This window comes from Lissotriton helveticus, chromosome 11, assembly GCF_964261635.1.
Source record: "Lissotriton helveticus chromosome 11, aLisHel1.1, whole genome shotgun sequence".
NCBI lineage: Eukaryota > Metazoa > Chordata > Amphibia > Caudata > Salamandridae > Lissotriton > Lissotriton helveticus.
The window spans coordinates 112,730,011-112,756,703 of NC_136072.1; the positions used below are offsets into that span (position 1 = coordinate 112,730,011).

The 26,693-nt window shown below is 45.2% G+C and overlaps 1 protein-coding gene across 2 annotated transcripts in view; it reads right to left on the minus strand.

Annotated features, from left to right (window-relative positions):
- The window catches only part of PEX5L (peroxisomal biogenesis factor 5 like), a 392,012-nt gene that overhangs the window by 47,742 nt on the left and 317,577 nt on the right, over positions 1-26,693 (minus strand). For both annotated transcript variants that reach the window (XM_078668173.1, XM_078668174.1), the window contains exons 7-9: positions 21,972-22,088; positions 19,305-19,448; positions 14,460-14,530 (exon numbers count right to left, since the gene is read on the minus strand). In XM_078668173.1, coding sequence (XP_078524299.1) covers positions 14,460-14,530; positions 19,305-19,448; positions 21,972-22,088 — 332 coding nt within the window. The remainder of the gene's footprint in view (positions 1-14,459; positions 14,531-19,304; positions 19,449-21,971; positions 22,089-26,693) is intronic.

The following is a 26,693-nucleotide window of genomic DNA, read 5'->3' on the forward strand; positions in this document are numbered from 1 at the left end:
AAAATAAAATGATAATAAAGCCCTGTTATTATCATTTTATTTTTATTTTGTGCACTGCTTAAATAACAGTGGGGCTACGCTCCTCCGCCTGAGCAGAGGAGCCGCCACTGATTTATTAGTGTTTGTATATTCATTGTTATTACCATAGTAAGTTCATCAGCAGATGTTAAAGTGAATTCATGTAAAAGGCATTTAACAGGCTGGAGCAGCTTTTTCACAACGCCCACCTCTGCTCGAGGGAACATGAAGTCAAGGTGTGCTGAAAGTCTTTGTTGACTCACTGAGGCGCTGTAACTACGTTTTGGAGTTTCTTTTTTCCCTTAGAGCACAAAAAGACATGGCTATTAATCAAAATTAATTAAATTATGAATTTAAAAATGAAACAGATGGCATTAGTTGCTTCTGATTAGGTAAATGCTTCACGGGTGTTCTAGGAGCGCTACAGAATTAATCAGATTTGGGGTTTAGACTGGAAGTAACGGCTTGCATGTTAATATTTGGAGCTATATTTACTGAGTAAAAGTATTAGTCAAGGTTTCATGAAATAGATGAAAACATTAGGGACTTGATTCACAAAGGTAAATGTAGACGTTTGTGTAGGTTTACTCTTTTTCAGTATTTACAAACCTGTAATTTAATAGTAAGTTTACGACTGCGGAGCCTCGGCAGTGGGGGCAGAGAACTCCATATATAAAAAATAAATAAAAGGATAGGAAAGTGCCATCACAAATGGGAAACCATGAACATGATACCACTAATAAACGGTGGGCCGATTCACAATCATATTTTCCCAGTGCTAACCCCTCTCTCAGCCCCAACTACTCACCCTGCGGTTCGTCCCATTCCCTATTATCCCCCGGCCACTCACCCTCCCTAATATTCCCACCAACTACAAAGCTTTGTTGTTCTGCCCTGCACCACTAGGCACGCTCATCATTCCCTCACTCCCTCTGTACACCCTCTGCTGTATCTTATCTTCCAGTGTTCCCCTACTACATACAGCATTGTAGTGCCTCTACTACATACAGCACTACATTTGGCCAATCAGATTTTAGCAATGCCTGACCTTACCATAACGATACCAAAGGGGATGATGGACGGAGCGTTTGAGCAAATCAAACACTCACCCCCAGTCAACTGATCTGGGTTAAATCCATCATCATTCTTTAGCTCACTCCTCCACCCCAGTTCAGACATGGCCATATGCAAATCAGTCTGACCCTATGCCTCATGGGAACAGTCCAGCACGAACTGCCAAGCCATGTCTTCCCTGGACCGGAAACAAGCATCCAGGGACCGGTTTCGGGTTCATAACCCTCATCAGCCAGGCTATTTTGAATCCAGTGGGAAAAGTGAGCAAGGGACCCACATCTGGGCATACCCTGCCAACTTAGAGCGAACAAAGCGATACCCAAGGGGATGATGGACGGAGTGTTCTGAGCAAATCAAACACTCACCCCCATTCAACTGATCTGGGTTAATTCCATCATCATTCTTTAGCCCACTCCGCCACCCCAGTTCAGACAAGGCCATATGCAAATCAGTCTGACCCTGTGCCTCATGGGAACAGTCCAGCCAGAACTGCCAAGCCATGACCTTACCGTAAGGCGAGGTAAGGCAGCGCCCTTACAGTGGTGCCAGCATACTATGACAAGAAGCCCAAAATTATGTGATTTGGAACGCTACAGCAGGCAAATTTCCATTTTGCCCCGAGCAGGGTAGGAATGGCCTTTACTCCTACCTAGGAGTGCTAGAAGGGCTGCTTTGACAGTTAAGAATGTGGACCGTGTTTTGGCTTTTTGGGGCCTGTTTTATGGTCTGGTGGGCCTGTTTCACTGTTGATCTTTCTGATAATACCACAGAGATCGCCCCCTGCAACCACAAATGCTTGCATCTTGCAAAACACCTACACTGCATGTTTTTAAAAGTTAAAAACTGTCCCAATTTGCAGAATATTGGCCACTTTTTAGCTGAATGATTCGCTCAATTTATTTTGGTTCCCGGGCCTATTTTTTGCAAACCCTCGCTATGCTCACGCAGGTCTGCCTCAGCCTCACTGGAGCCACATTAACATTTTAGCTCCGGGGCCTACCATTTTGGAATATGAAATATTCCAATTATTCTCACGGGCCTGGTCATTTTGCTGTTGGCCTGAAAATTGCTCAGCTTTATCATTTTGAAATATTAAGTTCATCTCAATGCCGTCTCTAAACATTTACCATTTTATTAGCTCATGCAAAGAAGGTTGTTAAGAATTTGATGTATTTAATCATACATTCAATAGATTTTTTCAGAATTAAAAAAAAAATATGGAATAAAAAGCATAGCCTTTCCACTCTTTCTGCCTTTGCAGCCTCTTGTTAAACATTTGGCTGGCTGGACATGCAAAGTAGCATCTGGATGCAAGCTGACACCCTGAGAAAGCTCGCTCTGCTATAAATATTGCATTAAGTGCAATGCACTTCCATTTTGATGCCATGTAATGCTTTCAATATTGACATACTCTGTCTCTAAACATTTGGCTGTGGTGCAGTCAAGAAAGATTTTTGTCGAGGATTTTATCTGTGGAAAAATGCCAGGGACACACTTTGATGTAATTTAGATACAGAGGGATTGAAACATTTGCTTCAGATGCACCTCTTTCTGTGTTGTGCTGCCTAATGTGCAAATAGCATGAGCTTGGCCCCTTAATATTTTATTTCCATTTGCAGTTGTCCATGGCAAACATGTACTGTTGCAAAGTGGCCAAATAAAAAATTGTTGGCTTTCACCTTCTCAAGTAAAAAAAAAAGAAGAGCGAGCAGACGAACATGCATAAATACTTAAAATTTCGAGGGCAACCAGGAAGTAACCCCCCCCCCCCCGATAGTTGATAACAGCTTCCCGTATATCTTAGAATAGAAGCTCCTTCTGGCTCATCCGTTACCGCCATTGCTTCACTCCAGCTAAGACTTTTGTTTTAATCAACCCTCACGAATTTCATATCATTTGACAACTCTCATGTGCATGTGATCTGGTTGGGTTAAAAACATAAAGAGGCGTAAGAACTTTATTGTTTGATTAATAAAAATCATTACAATGGTAAACATGCATCAGTGATAATAAAAACGTGTATCAGTATTACTGAAATATTTACACATGGTACGAAAAACACGTGTCTAATCTCAAAAAAGTATTATTTTGCCTTTAAAAAACTTCCTATGAATCTCCGTTTTAGTCCGTTTGTATCATCACGGTGAATTAAAAAATAAAGTTAATCTCTAAATAATTAAAAAGAACCTAGCAATCTATTTTTGTTAGTAACAAAAAAAAGTTAGCTTGGTCTAAGTTGTACAACTTCATAAAGAGTACTTATAAAAACAGTTGGGGGCTGTTGTTGTCCCTTGTGGTTTAACACCTGGTAAGGTCACAGAACAAGGCCATAGTCATTGAGAATAGATGGTTGATATAGAGGCAGCGAGTGCAGAATCAGTCCCTCCAGGCAGGCAAGATGTCACTTCCAAAATAATGGTAAATTATTTTTTAAGAATGATACACAACTATTCGCTTGTCCACCTAAGCCCAGAGTTAATGTAACGTAATGTAAAAGGCATTTGTAAAGTGAACTGCTACTCCGAGGAGTGTCCTGGCGCTCTACACCTCCAGTGAGATGTGGCTGAGAGAAGTAACATTAATCTTGCATAAAAAAGCCATGTTTTCAATTTCTTCCGGAACTCAATCAATCAATCATGGTTTTGTACAATTGACTTTACGTCCTGAAGATGGTCTGATGTTCAATTGTGCCACAACAGAATGAAACGTCGACTTTCTCATCTATTTCCCCAAAATTTGTTTAACTTGAGTGGCTGTGTTCTGTATTTTCAGATTCGTTACTTTCTTGATTACTTTTATATGGAGTAGATGTATACATTCATGATTTGCAGATGGATTTGCACATCCTCTATCATGGTGTTTTGTTATAGCCGAATGTACCCTTTAAAACGTTATCTATATTAACATTTTTGTATTTTTTAGAAAAAAAGATATTCTTATGCTTATGAAATTTCTTTTTCACTCATTGAATGTGCATGTCTTAAGTAGCTTCATGTATGTATAGATTGTTCAAGGGTTCAAGACCAATTGGGGTTGAACAAAAAAGTAACTACTTGTATATCACATTAGAGTAGGAATTCTCAAACAAAATCCCTTGTAGGCACCTCCTTACTAATTATTACAGGACAAATGGGCTGGTGCAAGCTGCCTCCTGATGATAGACCCAGCAGTTTTTTTGTTTTTACAAATGGCCACTGTAACCCACAAGGGTATTTTGGTGCTGAGCAGGTGTGTGTGCTTAGAACTGCCTATGGTAGGTTGGTTCATTGAAAAGCCAGGTTTTCAGATTCTTGCAGAATTCAAGGAGGGGGAGGAGGCTCTGATGTAGAGTGGGACACAGATCCACGCTTTAGAGCGATGTAAGAGAAACACACCTCCTCCTGAACTGGTTCGGTTAATGCGTGATGTTAGACCTGTCAGCCTTAGGGTGGTCTTCCCCCAAACCTTTTTCCTTACTCCTCCTGTTTTTGCTGAATTCATTTTTGGTGGCTTTAGCTAATCAGTACTAAAGTGCTCTCTCCTTTAAACATAATGAAACTGGCTTACATCCGATTGGCACTTTTAATTTACTTATAAATCCCTAGTAAAATAGTACAACGTGTATTCAGAGCCTGTAAATTAAATGTAACTGGTGAAACTGGAGCACTACTCGTGCCACTACTCGTGCCACCCACTTAAGTAGCCTTTTAAACATGTCTCAGGCCTATTGATGAGGCCTGTGTATGCAGTTTCAAACTATCATTTCGTCCTGGCAAGATAAACTCTTGCCAACGCCAAACCTTCTTTTTTAACCACTTGGATGCTAAGGTACATCCACCTCTTCCCATTGACTTTCCATTGAAATCAATGGAAACTCCATGACGAGTTACCCTTGTCATTAGCACTGAAGGGGTTAATACATAAAGTCACCCCAAGGGTAGGCCTTACACAACCCGAAGGATGGGGTGCAGTGTATTTAAAAAGGATGACATGTACTTTTAAGTTTTACATATGCTGGTATTGAAAAATTCCTAAAATTTACTTTTCACTAGTGTGAGGCCTACCTCTTCCATAGGGTTCCCTTATTAAATTTAATAAGTGGTAACTTTCAGTTTGCAGCAGATAGTGATGTCGAGATTGGTGACTCCAGAATTGTAATTTAACCTCCCCCCCCTTTAATGGTGAAGTCACATTTTAGGTGTCAATTCTAAAAATGCCTATTTTTAGAAAGTTGCCATTTTCTTGTCATTTGGTGCCTGCAACCTGTATCCTGGGTCACATGCCTAGATGCAGCTGGCAGTTGGTCTTTGTGTATTGCTCCTAGACAGTGAAACAAAGGGGGAATTGGTGTGACAGGATGAGCCCTTTCTGACTTGATTGTTAGGGGTGGTCGGATTTGACCCCTTTCATGAGTGTTCAATGTAGATTCCTCAGAGCTGCGCAAAATGCAAACCTTAATGTGCCCCTGTGACCCTTTTGTGACCTTCCCTAAACCTCTTACAGACTGAAGCTACGGTATTTTGAGACGCTCCCTAGGTAACAGAATAGGGAAGCTCACCCGCGAATCCTTGCTTGGCTTACTGTTTGGTTAGTGACCACGCCCCCTCTACTCAGCGTTCTGCTCCGTGAGGTTCCCTTAGCGTTCTGTGATCCTGCTTTACCCTAACGATCCCGTTTGTGCTCTTTTCATGTTCCTGTGGTTTTTGTCCTTGAGTCACGGTATTTCTATTCCTGATTTGGGTCCTATTCATTGTTTGTACCTCCCGCTCTGCTCCGCTATCTTTCGCCATTGCGGCACGCCCTTCCCTTGTGCCTAGCTCTCCCTTCCGCATTGATTCCCCGTCTGCCCTTCTCTCCTCGTGTTTGTCAGTGTCTTGCTGGCGATTCCGCTCTGTCTTTCTCAGCGGTCATTTCTGTGATTGAAGGGTTTCTGTTTATGTGTGTTTCTGCGCTCCACTCCTTCTTTAGATTACGAGTGGAGCACTGCTGGTCTATCTCGTATTGTTACATGTACGCCCGCTCCGCTCTGTTCTAAGTTTAAGAGTCGGACGTGGTTTGTTTATTGTCCCTGTTCTATGTTGTTTGTCCTCTCTCCGCTCTGTCTTAAGCTTATGAGCCGGTAGTGAGGATTGTCTGTGTTGTATGTCTGTTTCTCACTCCGCGCTGTCTTAAGTTTATGCGCTGGAAGTGGGAATTTCTGTATCACTTTGTCTTTAGCTTTATAAGTGATACCAGTTTGTCATCAGCTGCGCTTGTGGCCCCAGTCCTGCTCTGTCTTCAGTTTATGAGCAGGACTGGATTTGTATGCATTCTGCCTTGGAGATATCCTTGCTAGTAATCACCCAGGTTCCCTCCTGTATCTCCTGATTCACGCCTTGACTACTAGCATATAGCCCTGACGCTCACTTGGTGAGGTAAGTGGAATGCTATGTTGAACACTTATGTATCAGCCCTGTAAAGTACTGGTCAGGTTAGTATTGTTGTACATTTATTTTCCAGTCTTCTCCTGCCATCAAGACTGCAGCGACGTCACCTTGCTGGGGGAGAGTGGTACACTCCCAGTACACTCACAAAGGGTTTGGACTAGTCATTTGTGACCCCAGACAAGCTGGGGCCAGGGCAGGGAGGCAGGAAATTCCAAGCTCTTCTGGGGGTGCAGGCCTTAAGACACTACTACTACTTCAAAGTGGGCACCAGGAATAAATATTGGACACTTAGACCCAACTCTTCCCCTCAACCTGTGGAAGACTCAGAAGGACTGCTGGATTACTCTGCAAGACAGACTGCTACTCTGCTGCCCTGCTTCCTGATTGAGACGGACTTGACCTGCATCGTGAAAGCAGAACTACCAGAATGACTCCAAGGGCTAGGTGGCTGGCATCAAGATCAGAGCCTCAGGGACAGAAAGGACTTCAACCACCCACCTTGACTCTGCCTGCTGTGAGTCTTGCCCCCAAGTGGGGCCACCCCTGTCCAGCACCCTTGGAATTGGGCCTGAAGGTGCTCTGCCAGGCCAGCTGTGGTCCTAGCAGACGAGTTGCAGCACAATGCATCTATTTGGAACGGTATGCAACGTTTACAACGAATTTTTTACCACGCAGGACCCTTACAACGCGGTCATTACAACGCATACCATTACAACGCATTGCGCTGGGGGGTGCTCTAGGATAGTGAATAGTTTAATTTACTATCCAATAACCTTCCCTAGTGTCCACGGGGACTGGAGTTGGAATAGTAAATTAAACTATTCACTATCCAGCACCCCAAAGCTCTATGCGTTGTAATGGTATGCGTGGTAAAAACCGCGTTGTAATGGTATGCATGGTAAAAGTATGCGTTGTAACGTCATACATCCTTTGAAACTACTGCTACATGAACCATCTCGACACAAAATGTCACATCGAAGCCCCGCAGCCCCGCAGCCCCACAGCCCCGCAGCTCCTCCGTACTCTGCTGTGCGACGTACCCCAACCCAGGACCTACCATCACAGTTTAGCAGCCTACCTTTGGGCCAGGTGTGGCCCACAGGTAGGTCAAAGGATAGGTTTGGGCATGTTGGAGTTTGAAGTGGTGGGTGCTCTTTCTGGATTGGTTGGCTTGCTAGCAGACTCATCTGTCACTGACAGCAGCAGAGGGTGCTTAACTGGGCAGGTACCATAATGTACAGCACACTTCTGTAACTGAGATGAGCTGTAGGAGGAGGGCTGGACAATTGGCCACATTCATGGTTGGTGGCCATTAGTGGAAGAGAGTGCATTAGGTGATGTGGGCAGGTGCTGGAGTGTATGGCTGGCTCATCTTATTGGAAGAGGCTGTGGGAAAGGCTGGGCCAGCACTGGAGTGTGTGGCCAACTCCTGTTACTAGGCGTTAGTGTGGGAGTTGGGAGGTGCAGGCCCACATATGGTGTCCAGATGCTGTAATTGGGAGAGGCGGTACAAAAGGGGGTGGTGATGGACGGAGCATCCAAACCAATCAAACACTCACACCCAGTCAAAAGATCTGGGTTTGATCCATCGCCGTTCTTTAGCCCACTCTGCCACCCCAGTTCAGACATGGCTATATGCAAATCAGTCTGACCCTGTGCCTCATGGAACAGTCCAGCCCGAACTGCCAAGCCATGCCTTCCCTGGACCGGAAACAAGCTTCCGAGGACCGGTTTCTGGCATTCCAGCCGTCTTCAGCCCGGCTTGCTTGAATCCAGTGGCAAAGTGAGCAAGGGACTCACGTCTGAGCATACCCTGCCACACTTATGGAGGCCAAAGCGGTACAAAAGGGGGTGGTGATGGACGGAGCATCCAAACCAATCAAACACTCACACCCAGTCAAAAGATCTGGGTTTGATCCATCACCGTTCTTTAGCCCACTCTGCCACCCCAGTTCAGACATGGCTATATGCAAATCAGTCTGACCCTGTGCCTCATGGAACAGTCCAGCCCGAACTGCCAAGCCATGCCTTCCCTGGACCGGAAACAAGCTTCCGAGGACCGGTTTCTGGCATTCCAGCCGTCTTCAGCCCGGCTTGCTTGAATCCAGTGGCAAAGTGAGCAAGGGACTCACGTCTGAGCATACCCTGCCACACTTATGGCGCCCAAAGCGGTACAAAAGGGGGTGGTGATGGACGGAGCATCCAAACCAATCAAACACTCACACCCAGTCAAAAGATCTGGGTTTGATCCATCACCGTTCTTTAGCCCACTCTGCCACCCCAGTTCAGACATGGCTATATGCAAATCAGTGTGACCCTGTGCCTCATGGAACAGTCCAGCCCGAACTGCCAAGCCATGCCTTCCCTGGACCGGAAACAAGCTTCCGAGGACCGGTTTCTGGCATTCCAGCCGTCTTCAGCCCAGCTTGATTGAATCCAGTGGCAAAGTGAGCAAGGGACTCACGTCTGAGCATACCCTGCCACACTTATGGCGGCCAAAGCGGTACAAAAGGGGGTGGTGATGGACGGAGCATCCAAACCAATCAAACACTCACACCCAGTCAAAATATCTGGGTTTGATCCATCACCGTTCTTTAGCCCACTCTGCCACCCCAGTTCAGACATGGCTATATGCAAATCAGTCTGACCCTGTGCCTCATGGAACAGTCCAGCCCGAACTGCCAAGCCATGCCTTCCCTGGACCGGAAACAAGCTTCCGAGGACCGGTTTCTGGCATTCCAGCCGTCTTCAGCCCGGCTTGCTTGAATCCAGTGGCAAAGTGAGCAAGGGACTCACGTCTGAGCATACCCTGCCACACTTATGGCGGCCAAAGCGGTACAAAAGGGGGTGGTGATGGACGGAGCATCCAAACCAATCAAACACTCACACCCAGTCAAAAGATCTGGGTTTGATCCATCACCGTTCTTTAGCCCACTCTGCCACCCCAGTTCAGACATGGCTATATGCAAATCAGTCTGACCCTGTGCCTCATGGAACAGTCCAGCCCGAACTGCCAAGCCATGCCTTCCCTGGACCGGAAACAAGCTTCCGAGGACCGGTTTCTGGCATTCCAGCCGTCTTCAGCCCGGCTTGCTTGAATCCAGTGGCAAAGTGAGCAAGGGACTCACGTCTGAGCATACCCTGCCACACTTATGGCGGCCAAAGCGGTACAAAAGGGGGTGGTGATGGACGGAGCATCCAAACCAATCAAACACTCACACCCAGTCAAAAGATCTGGGTTTGATCCATCACCGTTCTTTAGCCCACTCTGCCACCCCAGTTCAGACATGGCTATATGCAAATCAGTCTGACCCTGTGCCTCATGGAACAGTCCAGCCCGAACTGCCAAGCCATGCCTTCCCTGGACCGGAAACAAGCTTCCGAGGACCGGTTTCTGGCATTCCAGCCGTCTTCAGCCCGGCTTGCTTGAATCCAGTGGCAAAGTGAGCAAGGGACTCACGTCTGAGCATACCCTGCCACACTTATGGCGGCCAAAGCGGTACAAAAGGGGGTGGTGATGGACGGAGCATCCAAACCAATCAAACACTCACACCCAGTCAAAAGATCTGGGTTTGATCCATCACCGTTCTTTAGCCCACTCTGCCACCCCAGTTCAGACGTGGCTATATGCAAATCAGTCTGACCCTGTGCCTCATGGAACAGTCCAGCCCGACAGACTAATTTGCATATAGCCAGGTTCTGAACTGGGATGGTGCAGTGAGCTAAAAAACGGTGATGGATCAAGCCCTGATCTGTTGACTGGGTAGGAGTGTTCTGATTAACTCAGATACTCTGTCCATCACCACCCCCTTTTGAAATTATTTTGGCCACCATGAGTGTGGAAGGGTATGCTCAGACGTGAGTCCCTTGCTCATTGCACCATCAGGATTCAAGCAAGCCGGGCCGAAGACGGCTGTAATGCCAGAAACCGGTCCCCGGAAGCTTGTTTCCTTTCCAGTGAAGAATTGGCTTGGTAGTTTGGTCTGCCCTGTTCCCATGATGCATTGGGCCAGGGACAGACTAATTTGCATATAGCCAGGTTCTGAACTGGGATGGTGCAGTGAGCTAAAAAACGGTGATGGATCAAGCCCTGATCTGTTGACTGGGTAGGAGTGTTCTGATTAACTCAGATACTCTGTCCATCACCACCCCCTTTTTGAAATTATTTTGGCCACCATGAGTGTGGAAGGGTATGCTCAGACGTGAGTCCCTTGCTCATTGCACCATCAGGATTCAAGCAAGCCGGGCCGAAGACGGCTGTAATGCCAGAAACCGGTCCCCGGAAGCTTGTTTCCTTTCCAGTGAAGAATTGGCTTGGTAGTTTGGTCTGCCCTGTTCCCATGATGCACTGGGCCAGGGACAGACTAATTTGCATATAGCCAGGTTCTGAACTGGGATGGTGCAGTGAGCTAAAAAACGGTGATGGATCAAGCCCTGATCTGTTGACTGGGTAGGAGTGTTCTGATTAACTCAGATACTCTGTCCATCACCACCCCCTTTTTGAAATTATTTTGGCCACCATGAGTGTGGAAGGGTATGCTCAGACGTGAGTCCCTTGCTCATTGCACCATCAGGATTCAAGCAAGCCGGGCCGAAGACGCTGTAATGCCAGAAACCGGTCCCCGGAAGCTTGTTTCCTTTCCAGTGAAGAATTGGCTTGGTAGTTTGGTCTGCCCTGTTCCCATGATGCACTGGGCCAGGGACAGACTAATTTGCATATAGCCAGGTTCTGAACTGGGATGGTGCAGTGAGCTAAAAAACGGTGATGAATCAAGCCCTGATCTGTTGACTGGGTAGGAGTGTTCTGATTAACTCAGATACTCTGTCCATCACCACCCCCTTTTTGAAATTATTTTGGCCACCATGAGTGTGGAAGGGTATGCTCAGACGTGAGTCCCTTGCTCATTGCACCATCAGGATTCAAGCAAGCCGGGCCGAAGACGGCTGTAATGCCAGAAACCGGTCCCCGGAAGCTTGTTTCCTTTCCAGTGAAGAATTGGCTTGGTAGTTTGGTCTGCCCTGTTCCCATGATGCACTGGGCCAGGGACAGACTAATTTGCATATAGCCAGGTTCTGAACTGGGATGGTGCAGTGAGCTAAAAAACGGTGATGGATCAAGCCCTGATCTGTTGACTGGGTAGGAGTGTTCTGATTAACTCAGATACTCTGTCCATCACCACCCCCTTTTTGAAATTATTTTGGCCACCATGAGTGTGGAAGGGTATGCTCAGACGTGAGTCCCTTGCTCATTGCACCATCAGGATTCAAGCAAGCTGGGCCGAAGACGGCTGTAATGCCAGAAACCGGTCCCCGGAAGCTTGTTTCCTTTCCAGTGAAGAATTGGCTTGGTAGTTTGGTCTGCCCTGTTCCCATGATGCACTGGGCCAGGGACAGACTAATTTGCATAATGCCAGGTTCTGAACTGGGATGGTGCAGTGAGCTAAAAAACGGTGATGGATCAAGCCCTGATCTGTTGACTGGGTAGGAGTGTTCTGATTAACTCAGATACTCTGTCCATCACCACCCCCTTTTTGAAATTATTTTGGCCACCATGAGTGTGGAAGGGTATGCTCAGACGTGAGTCCCTTGCTCATTGCACAATCAGGATTCAAGCAAGCCGGGCCGAAGACGGCTGTAATGCCAGAAACCGGTCCCCGGAAGCTTGTTTCCTTTCCAGTGAAGAATTGGCTTGGTAGTTTGGTCTGCCCTGTTCCCATGATGCACTGGGCCAGGGACAGACTAATTTGCATATAGCCAGGTTCTGAACTGGGATGGTGCAGTGAGCTAAAAAACGGTGATGGATCAAGCCCTGATCTGTTGACTGGGTAGGAGTGTTCTGATTAACTCAGATACTCTGTCCATCACCACCCCCTTTTTGAAATTATTTTGGCCACCATGAGTGTGGAAGGGTATGCTCAGACGTGAGTCCCTTGCTCATTGCACCATCAGGATTCAAGCAAGCCGGGCCGAAGACGGCTGTAATGCCAGAAACCGGTCCCCGGAAGCTTGTTTCCTTTCCAGTGAAGAATTGGCTTGGTAGTTTGGTCTGCCCTGTTCCCATGATGCACTGGGCCAGGGAGAGACTAATTTGCATATAGCCAGGTTCTGAACTGGGATGGTGCAGTGAGCTAAAAAACGGTGATGGATCAAGCACTGATCTGTTGACTGGGTAGGAGTGTTCTGATTAACTCAGATACTCTGTCCATCACCACCCCCTTTTTGAAATTATTTTGGCCACCATGAGTGTGGAAGGGTATGCTCAGACGTGAGTCCCTTGCTCATTGCACCATCAGGATTCAAGCAAGCCGGGCCGAAGACGGCTGTAATGCCAGAAACCGGTCCCCGGAAGCTTGTTTCCTTTCCAGTGAAGAATTGGCTTGGTAGTTTGGTCTGCCCTGTTCCCATGATGCACTGGGCCAGGGACAGACTAATTTGCATATAGCCAGGTTCTGAACTGGGATGGTGCAGTGAGCTAAAAAACGGTGATGGATCAAGCCCTGATCTGTTGACTGGGTAGGAGTGTTCTGATTAACTCAGATACTCTGTCCATCACCACCCCCTTTTTGAAAATGTAATTGGGAGAGGCAGCATTTGCGCGCACTCCTGTCACTGAGAGAAGCCTCAGAAGGTGGACTTTGTCCACATTGGAGTGAGAGAGAAAATCGCACATGGTTCCCATCTCCCAAAACTGGGGTTATAGAAATGGCGCATGAGAGCCCTTTACCCAGCAGAAGCAGATTTACAAGCACAGTAATGGCAATAGTGATGCTTGATGTACATTACAAGGTGTGTAGTTATGCAATTTTCGTATTACAAGTGAGCTCTCAAGTCTAAGTGCACCTTTATCATGAACATATTTCCCATCCATTTGAAGGGAAATTAACAAACCCATTATAGACCTATTCCTCACTCTGCAACACATGATCAGCAGGGTCGTTTCCTGCTTTTATCCAATTCCTCGCTATCGAATAGTGACAATACTGGCTCAATTAAGTGTGGTGGAGGTGATGATCGTGGGAGGAACACTAGATCTAAGTTCATTGTCCCTCTTTTCTGCATTCTTAAAACCTGAAACAATGCTTCACAATGTCTTATATATGCATGGGAAGAAGAGTACTTTAACAAAATATATTCCAGATAAGATGAGGATGGCTCGCTATCTGTGAGTGATACTTTGTGTGGCATAACGGTGGCGCTGACTGATGGATAACTTGCACTATGCACTCTGTAGTCCTCATTTCTAACACCATCTCCCCATAAACAGAGATATGCTCATGCTGAATAAGATTTAGAACAATCATCTTACCTAGGCATTGATACTATGCCTATTGGTGCCTGTAGTAATGATACCGAGCTCCACAAACCTTATTTGACGCTATCCCTGCAGCCCGCCACCTTCACCTTCCTACCCCTCTTCCAAAGAAAAATGTACTGCCCACGGCCTATGGTTTAAGGAGGAAGCTTATATTTTGATGCATTAAAGCTCATCATTAAAGGTTTGGAGGACTTGTTTAGCCCCACATTTGTGCATGACAAAATGAATTCTCAAAGACATTTCCAGGGGTTCACAGATCAAAAATAGCTTCTTTAGTGCTCCCTAAAGCTCATTGAATTTACAGTGGCAAGACAGATTTTTCTAAAAGCAGAGGATAGGAAGAGTGTACTGGCTCAGAACTGAATTAGTTGTCCTTAAAAATGCATGTTTCGTATCTAGAAGTGGCTCAGGTCTCAATAAGAATTTAGCAGAAGACTCCCTTCAGTTGTAATTGATTTGGGTTGTCTTACAAGTGGTTTATTACTGTTCCAAGCCACAACATCCTCATATTTCCATTGAATTTTAACATGGCAACTGAGTTTGCATAGATAAGAAGATGAAAGCCAATGCTACCCAGTGGGAACCACATCTCTATCAAGTACCTCAATGACAAACAATAACAGACTTAGTACAGGAGCATCAATTACCTCTGGAGGGAGACAATGGCTGCCTGCTCGTTTTCATTCTCTGCTTGTGTTGTACCAAGATACAGCCAGGCCTGAATAATGATGACAATAATAACAAAAGACATACAAATGTATTATACTGGTTTTGTTTTCAATGTGTATTAATTTGGACATTGTAATACCTTTTAAAAACAACATTATGAAATTCTATTCTAGGCTCTTCCTTTCAAGACTGTTAAAGGGATAATTAAGAGCTATCCAAACAGGACCCACTGCACACTTCTAATGCAAGTAAGAGCAAATCAGATGTCACATTGGACATTAAAGTTCGTATTTATCAGAGGACATAAAAGTTCGTATTCAGCATTCAAAAAAGGGACACCAATGTTCCGGCTCCTCTTTTATTCTTCAATAAGTGCCCCTGGCAGGGGCACTTATTGAAGAATAAAAGAGGAGCCGGAACATTGGTGTCCCTTTTTTGAATGCTGAATACGAACTTTTATGTCCTCTGATAAATACGAACTTTAATGTCCAATGTGACATCTGATTTGCTCTTACTTGCATTAGAAGTGTGCAGTGGGTCCTGTTTGGATTGTTTACGTTGTGTTCTGACACGACTTTGAGAGGTCTAGGGTCTTACCTCTAACCCATTTGCACCTTTGCTTCAACATAGCCACTGCGGTTCACCAATGAGCTGTGCGCCCAGTATTTCCCTCAGCATTTAAAATACCCTGTTCTAATTTTCGGATAATTAAGAGCTATCTAGCTGGGCCATGCCAACAAAGCACTCTCTAAACTAAGAATTATAAGCCAGATTATTTCCGCGAGACTGGTCAGATTATTTCCAAGAGACTGGTCCACAGAAAAGATTCCAAAAATCGACACCTCTGGACTTGTTGGTGAAAAAGCTTTATTTTGGGATTACATTAAATAAGGTTGTTCCAGCATGCCCTAAGAATTCTTTAGGGCCTGATTTATGAGTGTGTTGGTATACTTAAGTCCAAGTTACTTTTATGTGTACATTACCATCTATATCTCAATGGTTACTTTGTGCTACATTAACACACAAACTAATTCTTCTTCTTGGACCTTCAGATAGTGAGAATGCACGCTAGGCTCAGGGGCATAACACAGGCCCCCGCAGCCCCTGCGGTGCGGGGGGGCCCCAATCTCCAGGGGGACCCCTAAACACAGCACTCTGGCCGGAGAGCTCTTGATTGATCCCGGAGGGGGCCCCTTCACGGTCCTTGCGGGGAGGCCCCCTCAATTTTCGTTACGCCAGTGGCTAGTCTTGGTGGTTTTGACCCTGATGCCGACTTTGCTATCACCTTTGGGGTACTAGATATGCCTCCAAGGAACCAGGTAGCCATTATCTGAGTAGGACACCGCTAGCAGTATCACTAACGATGACAAAGACAGTCATATTGTCATGTCACCTCACGACCAGACTACATTTCCAGAACCAGCAGCTCCTTGTGGTGATTGTAGCTTATGATGGTTGGCCTCATTGGGTTTTCCCCATATTCTTTATGCCTGAGTGAAGCCTGAACCCTTTCTGCTATGAAGAATATTGAAGGTTCCAGAAGCACTCGTATGTCAATGTAATTTTTAAACGCTTAAGATGTACAAAAGTGCTAGCTTGGTTGTCCTCCGTCCTCAGGTCACCTTACAATTGAAGTTACTATAATTAAGGATAATTCTAGTCCTAATCCACACTGTGTATCATGGGCAATAAGCCCTTAATCCATTTAAGCCGCTTGTATCGGAGGTTTTCAGAGAATTTTGTCTATTATTAAATCAGACATCTTTGTGTTTTAATGTTGGATCATAAGAATGTAACAATTCACAGTTTTAACCATCTGTCCTTCATCTGGGGAAATTTCGCATGAAGTCTATAATGTAATTTAAGAGCAATCAGATTTACATTACAGACTTGATATGAAATTCCGTGCACTTACCTAAAAACTTGGCACCACGTGGTTCGCCAGAGGGCGGTGCTTCTTTCTGCCACTCAAGAAGATTTTCTACCCTAGCAGCAGTTTTCTCAATGCAAGCGGTAGCGACTTGCTGTGACTGCCCGTGTTGAGAAATCTCGCCGGAAGGCGGTCTAGTGCTCGATTTTATCGCTTGTACTCGACAAGTGAATGTTGACGAGCCACGTGCGAGAAAAAACTCCACCACCCGGCAGTTGGCAGAGTTTTTCCAGAAATCCGTGCTCCAAGCAAAGCTCGGAGTGGGCAAAATTCCACAAATTCCACCGGAGGAGCGGAGTTTACTGCCCACCCCTTGAAATTTCCCCTGATGTAGGACTGATTGTCCAAAATGCATTGTGAATTGAGAATTAAGAATTGTACAATTCAAAATAAATTCTTATGACACAACAATGAAACACAAAGATTTACAAAACTATGGATTTGCATGGAGATCCAATTGATTTAATATAGAGTGATACATTCTCTGAAAACTTACAATACAAACATCAATAATTGGTTATGACTTATTGCCGATCATACTTAGTGTGAGAATATATCAATCCTTAATTATAGAATTTTCACTCAACCCTTTCTGCTAGGATGAATTAGGAATACTTTTCAGAATGTGCTGACACATGATGGTGATATTGAATGATATTGTTGTGGATTTTAGTGATATCATACTGCTGAAAGTGTAATTCCATAATCCTGACCGGTTTACTAGCTTTGCCACCAGTACCACCAAGGTGGTAGTGCTAATATCAGTCTGGAAATAGGCATCCCTTTTTTATAAAAAGAAATGAACCTGTTTCTAAGAGAACTGTCAAAACATTTATACAAACTTTCACTTCAAATGCAAATGTTTACAAGATAATGGATTACAGCAGAGTACCGAAGACCAGGTGCTCTAAAACATATACCTTTACATTTGTTTTTAAAGTTTTAAAGGAAATAGCTGAACGTTGACAAACAAGGAGGTGGTAAGATGCTTCAAAAAGAATACACGGGAAGAAGATAAAACACAAGGTTTCGGCATATGGGAAAGAGGAACGCCAAGTGGTACCTCTCAAGGAAGATGGGAATTCTTCTCTCCCAAGTTCCCTTCATAGCTCAGTGTAGCTCTCTGTTTTGAGGGCAGTTGCCGCAGTTATTGTAGTATGAACTCTCCTGTATTTTGTGAAATTCTCTGGGGTATTACGGCTAGATTTCCCAAACATTTTCCCTTTTTCTTTCAAAACACTATTATCCACTGCCTGACCCAGCCTGACACATTATTGTAAAATATGTTCCAGCTTTCCGTGTGCTACAAAATCTAAAATGGTATATCTTAGCCTCACTGAGATGTATTTCCTTCTCAATTCAAACTCCTCGAAACAGAATTTATCCTGAGATTCTTCTGAATTTGAACCCCTTAAAAAAATCATTTTGGCTCCTGCCTGGATTAAACAAAAGTCTTACCTCTTCTTGGCGCACGTGCTTTCCCTGCGTACTGATAAAGGTTCCTTCAGATGTGCAACACCTCTTCTCCTCAAAGAAGAGAAGTGTCATGAGTTGAATTAGCAAAGACATGGAAAGAGGAGTGGTGTCTCTTGCTTAGCCAGGAATGTCTGAACTTTGAAATGCTTTGCCAGGAATGTCTGAACTTTGAACTGCTTTGCCAGGAATGTCTGCATTTTGAAATGCTTTGCCAGGATTGTCTGAACTTTGAACTGCTCTGCCAGGAATGTCTGAACTTTGAAATGCTTTGCTAGGAATGCCTGAACTTTGAAATGCCTTGCAAGGAATGCCTGAACTTTGAAATGCCTTGCAAGGAATGTCTGAACTTTGAAATGCTTTGCTAGGAATGCCTGAACTTTGAAATGCCTTGCAAGGAATGCCTGAACTTTGAAATGCCTTGCAAGGAATGTCTGAACTTTGAAATGCCTTGCCAGGAATGTCTGAACTTTGAAATGCTTTGCTAGGCATGCCTGAATTTTTGAAATGCCTTGCCAGGAATGTCTGAACTTTGAAATGCTTTGCTAGGAATTCCTGAACTTTGAAATGCCTTGCCAGGAATGTCTGTACTTTGAAATGCCTTGCCAGGAATGTCTGAACTTTGAAATGCCTTGCTAGGAATGCCTGAACTTTGAAATGCTTTTCAAGGAATGCCTGAACTTTGAAAAGCTGGCATAAGAGCCAGGGAATCTGACCTCTTGCTGACTCACAAGGAAGCGAGGGTCCAGATGGGGGCTGGGGTGTGCCCGTCTGCTAGTGAAACTCCCACTAGCAACTCATGTTTTATTTAAAAAAAATCTCTTTAAACGCTTTAAACTTTTTTTAAAGAATTGCCTTTTTATATATTTTTTTCTAACAAATTAATTTAGTATTGTCGTTTTGTTGGGGAAGATTTTGGAGATGAACTAAAGGCGACTCACAGTTTATGGTGAAATGACCTTTGAGCTAGAATTCCCAATTCACTTTAGGCAAAATAAATTCACTCACCACAGATAGCTACTACATATATTAGCTGTAGGAAGTGTCTTGATCTGCAGACGCCCAAATGTGTATCAGAGAAAGAGCGTATACTTACATCTTCACTATTTAGTGTAAAGCGTCATTTTGCGTTTTCTCCCAAATTATAAATCATCATATTATGCACCCAAAAGCTGTGGGGCATTTCTTGCTCATTATGCGTTAGTTTTATGTGTATGCTTTTAGTATTAGTCACGCTCTGCTTGATAAATTCCGAAGCTGGCATGAGTTTGGCATTTTCCTAGCATTTATAGAAATCTTGTTTCATTCTTTTATTTTCACCATCACTGCTTGCTTGATTGCGCAGCCTACACATTGACTTCAGCACCAGCTGTGTTTCTAAATCCTATTTATTTTTGCTTTGAATGAGAACAAAACATACCTCCGAGTCACAAGGGTCTTGGAGAATGGCGGCTTCCAAGTACAGCACCGCGACGGGCAAATCCCCTTCCTTCAGCCTCTTCAACCCCTCAGCAAATGCCCCGGGGCAGTCTCTGAAGGGGTTCTCCACGTGAAACGTGTAGCCCTGTATCACCAAAAGAATGAATAGTTGGATGAGGAATTAGTCACTCAATACAAGTCAACATGACTTACCCTAATCTCTGTTGCTGGGCAGATTTGGGCTCACATCCAGTGGTGTAGCAAGGTCAGGTGGTACCCGGTGCGGAACATTTCTTGTCACCCCCGGCTTGACAAAATGGCAAAAATATGTGTTCAAAACACATATTTTTCCCATTTTGTCACCCCCCTCGGTGCTGAAGCCTGGGGCGGCCCGCACCCACCGCACCCCCCTTCCTACACCACTGCTGACATCACATACAAGTTTTTTTCATCATTTCCTGGGAAGAATAGGGGTCATATGATGTCACTTCATATGATGTCATTAAGATCATATGGTGTGTGATGTCTCCTTTGCTACCCCAGGCATTTGGCTGAATTGACTTCCATGGGCAAACAATCTTAAAATTAAAAATATGTTCAAAATTATAGTCTGTAAATTATATACAGCCACTCCTAAGAGGAGTTAACAAGCATTATCGCAGTAAAAATGTTCTATCCTAAGTGTTTGGTTGTGACCAACACTAAAACCTAAATCAACTATGGTAATCTGTGTGATTGCCTGTAACATACTACCTGTCAACAGCCTTTAGCGTGGTCTAGTAACACTCCTTAAAACCTTAACTACTGCGGCATTCCATTGAGTGGGCAGGGCCGTGTCGGCCAACGGACGTGCGCAGCACTACGGAGGTAGTGCTCGCGAGGGCCGTTGGCCAACGGGCACAACGAAAGGGTTAAAGGTGTGTTGGCTTCAATAGGTGCTTTTCCCAATAAATAAGCCAGGCTTCTCCCCTTGATGTACCTCTCAATAATGAAGAGATCAGAGCTAGGACATGTGGAATTGAACTAATAAAGTCAATTCCACTTTTTTGAATTATTGAATTAATAAAGTCTTTATAACCGACAAACACTTAATTTATTGTGCACAAGTTGGCACCTATCAGGCATGGAATATATGACGTTACAATGTAAACAATTACAACACATACTTTTACAATGCAGTTTTTACATCACAACTACCATTACATCGCATGATTTTACAACTCATGCCATTACAATGCATTTTAAAAAACTACCATTACAACGCATTCCATTACAACGCACACCATTACAACGCATATAACTTTTCGGGCAACAGTAGGGTAAGTGTTGGATAGTGAAGGGGTAAAAATTAATATTCCCACTCCAGTGAGTGCAACAGTAGGGTAAGTGTTGGATGGTATAGGGGTAAAAATGAGTATTCCCACTCCAGTGAGTGCAACAGTAGGGAAAGTGTTGAATAGTGTAGGGGTAAAAATTACTATTCTCATGTACCCAAAAACCCATACCCACCCTAAAACGAAAAAATCTCCATTACTTACCTTATAATGCATTGTAATGGCATGCGTTGTAATGGTATGCATTGTAATGGCATGCGTTGTAGTGACATGCATTGTAATGGCATGCAATGTAAAGGAAGTTGCATTGTAACAATTGCATTGTAAAGGTAGTGCGTTGTAATGACTGCGTTGTAATGGATGTTTCCCATCAGGCATGCAGCCATAAATTACGACTACGTGTATAATGACAGTGAACAAAAAAATGAACAGCCTTTCTTATAAGGCCAAAGAAGGATTATCACATTGCAAAATTTCAACCAAAGCATTTGTCTAAGGGGGTAACCAACACCAGAATCCTTGCCTCCTATGGGTATGTGTGACATTTCACATAACAAAATACCCGTCTACAGCCTTTAACATAGTGTATATGGGTTGTAAATATATGCTTTTCATAATAAATATGTAAGCCCTACAGCCTTTCTCATAACTCTTCATGGAACACAAATCAGGTCTATAGCCTTGATCAAAGTCTTGTCACCATAACCAACTCAGCCCCGCTGTACTCAACACATGCTTTCCCACAAAGCAGCAGGGAGCCCACCAAGCATCCTTTTTGAGTGGAAAAATACAAAGTCTGTCCAATCAAATGCTGTACTCAAGGAAATCAACATGTGGGCAGAGCCAAATCCAGCAGCGGCCCGTTCAGGTAAGAGCGGTAGGGCGGGGTTGGGGGGAATTCGACAGACGACAATGAGGGAAAATTAAATTAATTAATTAATTTTCCTTCGTCGTTGTCTGTTGAAATACCCCCACCCGGCCCCACCACTTACCTGCATGGGCCGCGGCTGCCAAAACTATTCTCTCAGTAGTGCTTCTGAAAACACTTTTTCTGCTGATCATATATGGTCAAACTTCGACTGCCCGCTGTCAAAGCCAGACCTAAAATCACTGCATTTTCTTGCAGTTCTCTTAGGTTCACCTTGAGCAAAGGGTTGCCTGTAACCACAGCACAAGTTGCACAAAACAGCACTGTTGCAAACTGTTTTAAGAAAAAGTCCTGACATACAAATTTTAAAACTACTACAAAGACCCAAAAATAGAAAATGGAGGCTGTCAAGTGTCAGTGGCTGAGAAACGTATTATTGCTAATGGCATCCATATTTTTCCATTACCGTCTCTCCGGGTGCACCGGTGATTTGATTTGCCGCTTCTGGATTGTCTGAAATCCAGTTTCTTCTCGCCATCTCTTCCCACTCGGCTTCCATCTTGTCCCAAAACTCTGTGTCTGACTAGAAAAAGGCAACACGATTTTAAAATATAGTTTCTCGAAAATCTGTTTTTCTAAACAAATGATATATTTTTCTCTTGCCTTCGAAACACCAGAGGTAAATTGGTCAAAGATTGAAAAGAAAGTGAAGGAACACAAGACAAGTTCAATTTTATTTATGTGCATATGGTGCTTTATGCACGGCCATTTTAAGCAATGATCACCAGGGCAGGGTGTTATTGGACACATCTGTGTTCAGGTAATCAGGGTCCTAAACGGGGATTAGGGTTTATTTAGATGCACAGTTTATTACAGTTCTGAGTGAGGTGAGGGGCCATCTCCCATAAGAGGCCAAACCTCGAATGGGTCACTCACAAATGGTAATAAATAGCATGTTATTAGATGAGGATATGCATATATGGGTTATACCTTGCTGCTTTGTCTTTTTAGGTGGGAATAAACATAGATAGTTAATAAAAGCCAGGTTACAAGGGGTTAATTCCATACATTGAAATAAAATCACACTTGACTCATACCAAAGTAATTTATCTCTGTCATGCTACTGTAGCAGGCAATGTTTTCTCACATCATTTCACTCTGCTGCTGTAAGAAAATGCAAATAGATATTTGCACTGTAGTAATGCATGTGTGAACAGTGAATATGCATTTATTAGTACACTGGCTTAAATAATAGGTGTTATTTGGCCAATTTCTTTTCAATGCACTGCCATAAATGCATTTAGGTTTGGAGGGTGGCAGATGTAAAAAAAAACCTGTATTTCGCAGAGACCTGTGAAGTATGGAATTAGAATTAGTGCTGCACTACCTTAGAAATAAACAGGTGTAAACCTCTGTGTATCTTCTCTGATCTGTGCTCTACTTGTAGTACTGCAATACCTTCTTATACTGTTTGTTATTTGAAATAGAGAGCATATTTACAACGAAGTGGCGGAGCACGGTGGTAGCCTCCTTGGCTTAACGCTGCACTCCGCCACTTCTGAAACGCAGGGCTGCACCATATTTACAACAATATGACGCAGCCTTGCATTTCCCCATGCGCTGGTGCTAAATTTAGCAGCCTAGCGCCAACACAGGCACCCTTGCACCATAGAGGTGAAGTTTGTTTATGTGCACGAAGGTCTCCCTAAATGGCGTTTAGTAACTTCTATGTATGCAGCTTAATGCAGCACACTTAGAAGTTGCAAAACGTCATTTAAAAAAAATTGTTTATGTGCAGGAAGGGGTCACCTCCCTGCACATAAACAATCAATGTCCTTTTTGCTGTTAGAAACAGCAAAAATGAGGAGAAATGAAACATTTTTCCTCGTTGCGCCTGTTTAAGACCAGGTTTTCACTGGTCTTAATTGTGGCGCTGCCCCATATTTACGTTGCCCTTGTAAATATAGGGCAGCGTCAAAATCAATGGGTGTTGAGGTGGAACGCCCACGGCAACACCCATTGCCCGCCCCTTTCACACTATCGCGAAAGGAGGCCTTATTCACAAGGCAGCCTTAAGCCACGTTAATTGGCTTAACGCTGCCTTGTGAATAAGGCGAAGCCCTTATCACCACTACAACGTCCTGAAAAGTGTGGTGGCGATAAGGGCTTGTAAATATGCCCCCATATTTCTTGGGAAGTTGCAAAGACTATGGCTTCTAAATGAGGTTTGTTAGAACTGGCTATTTCTGGTAGGCTAAGGCTGACGTCAAAGCCAGGCAGAAAAAACCCTTCTAGTCAGGGCGAGGGAGTCACACGCCAAGATAACCCCTGCTCACCCCCTTGGTAGCTTGGCACGAGCAGTGAGGCTATACTCCGAGGCAATGTGTAAAGCATTTGCGCCAGCGCACAACAGCAACAACATATTAGGCACACCACAAAAGGAACTCCACACAAGGTTATATTAAAATAACTTTTGTATTGTAAACACACATCAGATAGAAATCACACATGTACATTGTGCCAACTGGCACGGGCAACATTCATAAGGGATTATTTACAGGACAGGGCCACATGGGCCACTGTAAGCATCAACACTTTTAGAAATAGTACTTTGTAGATCATAGAAAATAAGATATAAAACAAAATAACAGTTATAAATCACATCCAGTAAATACTGGGAACAGGTAAGTACCACCTACGCAACCCTAACCACCTTAGGAGAATGTCACGCAGGGAACCAGGACCTTACTAGGACCACCTGTACTAAAAGCATTTAGGGGTATAAACACAACACATTACACATGATGCATGAAAACACATTCAGCGGTGTAGTAAAGGGAAACACATGATGCATAAAACATTCAGAGGTGTACGGAAAACCACCTAAGTATCACACAGCATTTAGGGGTCTAGAAAAGAACACATTACCCATGATGCATAAATATACATTCAGAGGAGTAGTAAAGGGAAACACATGATGCATTAAAAACATTCAGGGGGGCCCCAACCCAACTCAATAGCGCAAAAACACACAGTAGACAATTACCATCCTAAACATAGCAGGTAACCACATTGCGCAGAACTTACATACCAGCCCCCATCCAATAAAGGGTCTACAGAGCCCTGTGTCCAGAATGTCAGGGCGCGCTGCCATGCAGCGCCAGTCAGGGGTGCGCCAACGGCGCAAAACCTAAACGTTGCAGGTGCCCACTACTTGCTGGGCACCTGGGAACCACACAAGACCTAAACAGTGCAGCTGTCCACTAATTGCTGGGCAGCTGGGAACTTCAAAACGTCAACAGGGTCCTCGCTGACCCTTAGGCGCAAACTGCGCCCACTGCTGGATCCACACAGGCTCTGGGCATCTCACATGCCCCAGACGTTGGAGCCACACAGGCTCTGACACTCCAAATAGCCAAACGTTGGAGCCACACAGGCTCTGGCATAACACGTGCCCAACGTTGGAGCCACACAGGCTCTTAAAACATGTGCCCCAAACGTTGGAGCTCTCAGGCATTGGCACAAAACATGCCCTCAGGGAGCCTCTCGGGGCTCTGGACTGCGTTGGGGGACCCGCTGCCAACTGGGGCCGCCCTAATTGCACCACACTATAGTATGCTCCTCCGTTGGAGTCCCCCTCTCTGGGGACTCGAAACTATAATGGTGCCACGAGCCTCTCAGGCTCTCAAACCAGATATGGCCCCGTTGTTCGAGTCCCTCTCGGACTCATGAACACAGAAATGCCTCCGGAGCCCTCTCAGGACTCGCGTACATCGATGTGGCCATTGGAGCCTCAGGCTCCGCTGAAACGTTGGGGCGGCCCACTGCCAGCTGGGGCCGCCCTACCTCTGCTCTCGCCCCATGTGCCACTCTCCGGCACCAACTGCAGCCGCACCGAGCCCCCTCCCCAGCCCTTCCGACTCACCGGGCTGTCTCCTGGGCAGGGCTCCTCCGGGCGGCGGCCTCTTTGCTGGGCGGCGGCTTTCCTTCGTTCTCGGGGCTCCCTCAGCACACGGGAGCCCCGCAAGCACCACCAGCCTTCCTTCCTCGTGACGCGGCCAGCCTTTCTGGTCTCCCTCTCCACACGGGAGACCGGCAACGAACACCAAAGCAGGCTACCCCCGGGCAGGGGGAAGCGGAAGTGACCGCCTCAAGGCCCCGCCCACGTCACCGAAGAATCTGCCTGGCTTCCTGCGCTGAGGGCCGCCAAAGGCAGCGCGGCCCTTGGCAGGGAGGCGGGCGCAGCTCCTCTCTCTAGATCTCCGGGCCAGCGGCGGTGAAATCAACACGAGGCAATGCCAGGTGGGCACCGGCTTCAAATAATTAAATAAAAACGGGGTGGCACCCGTAAATTAACTAAATAAACAAAAATAAAAGCACTACCAAGCGCTAGAGGACCAACAAGGTCCCAGTGGAAATAAAAGCGCTCCCAGGCGCTTAGTGCAGGGATAAAGCGCTCCCAGCGCTAAAGGCACACAAAGTCCTGCAAAGTCCTTCAGGGTTCCAGGACCTCAATAGTCCAGGGCATAAGATGGAGCCCAGCAGCTCCCAGGACAGGAAAGTCCATCAGATGTCCAGGGGCTGGGCAGGGCCCAGGGATTCCCCTGAGCCCAAGCAGCAGCACGCCCCTGACAGATTCAAGTCCAAAAACAAGAACATTTTGGAAGGGGACACAGCCCCTTCTTATACACAGAAAAGTCTTTGAAGTCTTTGTGCAGGCAGTTTGAGAACCAGCTAGAACTGGTTATAGGGAAGTCCTTTCAGTATCAGGGACAGAGGTGACAGTCGCCCAGCGGGGAGGTGGAGCCAGCATTGTGGCAGGCAGGCACAGCCTCATTCACTATCAGGTGCGATCTCCTCCCACTTCCCTGGCAGCAGATGCTGCCTTTCATCCACGGGCTGACTCAGACAACCTCCTGGGGGCTCTGCAGCCCCTGTCACACTCAAACCAGACAGTCAATCCACAAGCAGGCCCAGGCACTCTGGGCCAGGCTCACCAGCCAATCACACGTCAGCCACAGATTACACAAATATGCCAACTTCTTAAAGTGGCACTTCTAGACTAGACACAACCATGCCGCATACACCATTACGCAGCATTCAATCTCACGAGTTCGCACATATCAAACTCGACCCTGCACTCCCCACACATCAGGAACTACCATAGGCATACATATTCACCATTCAT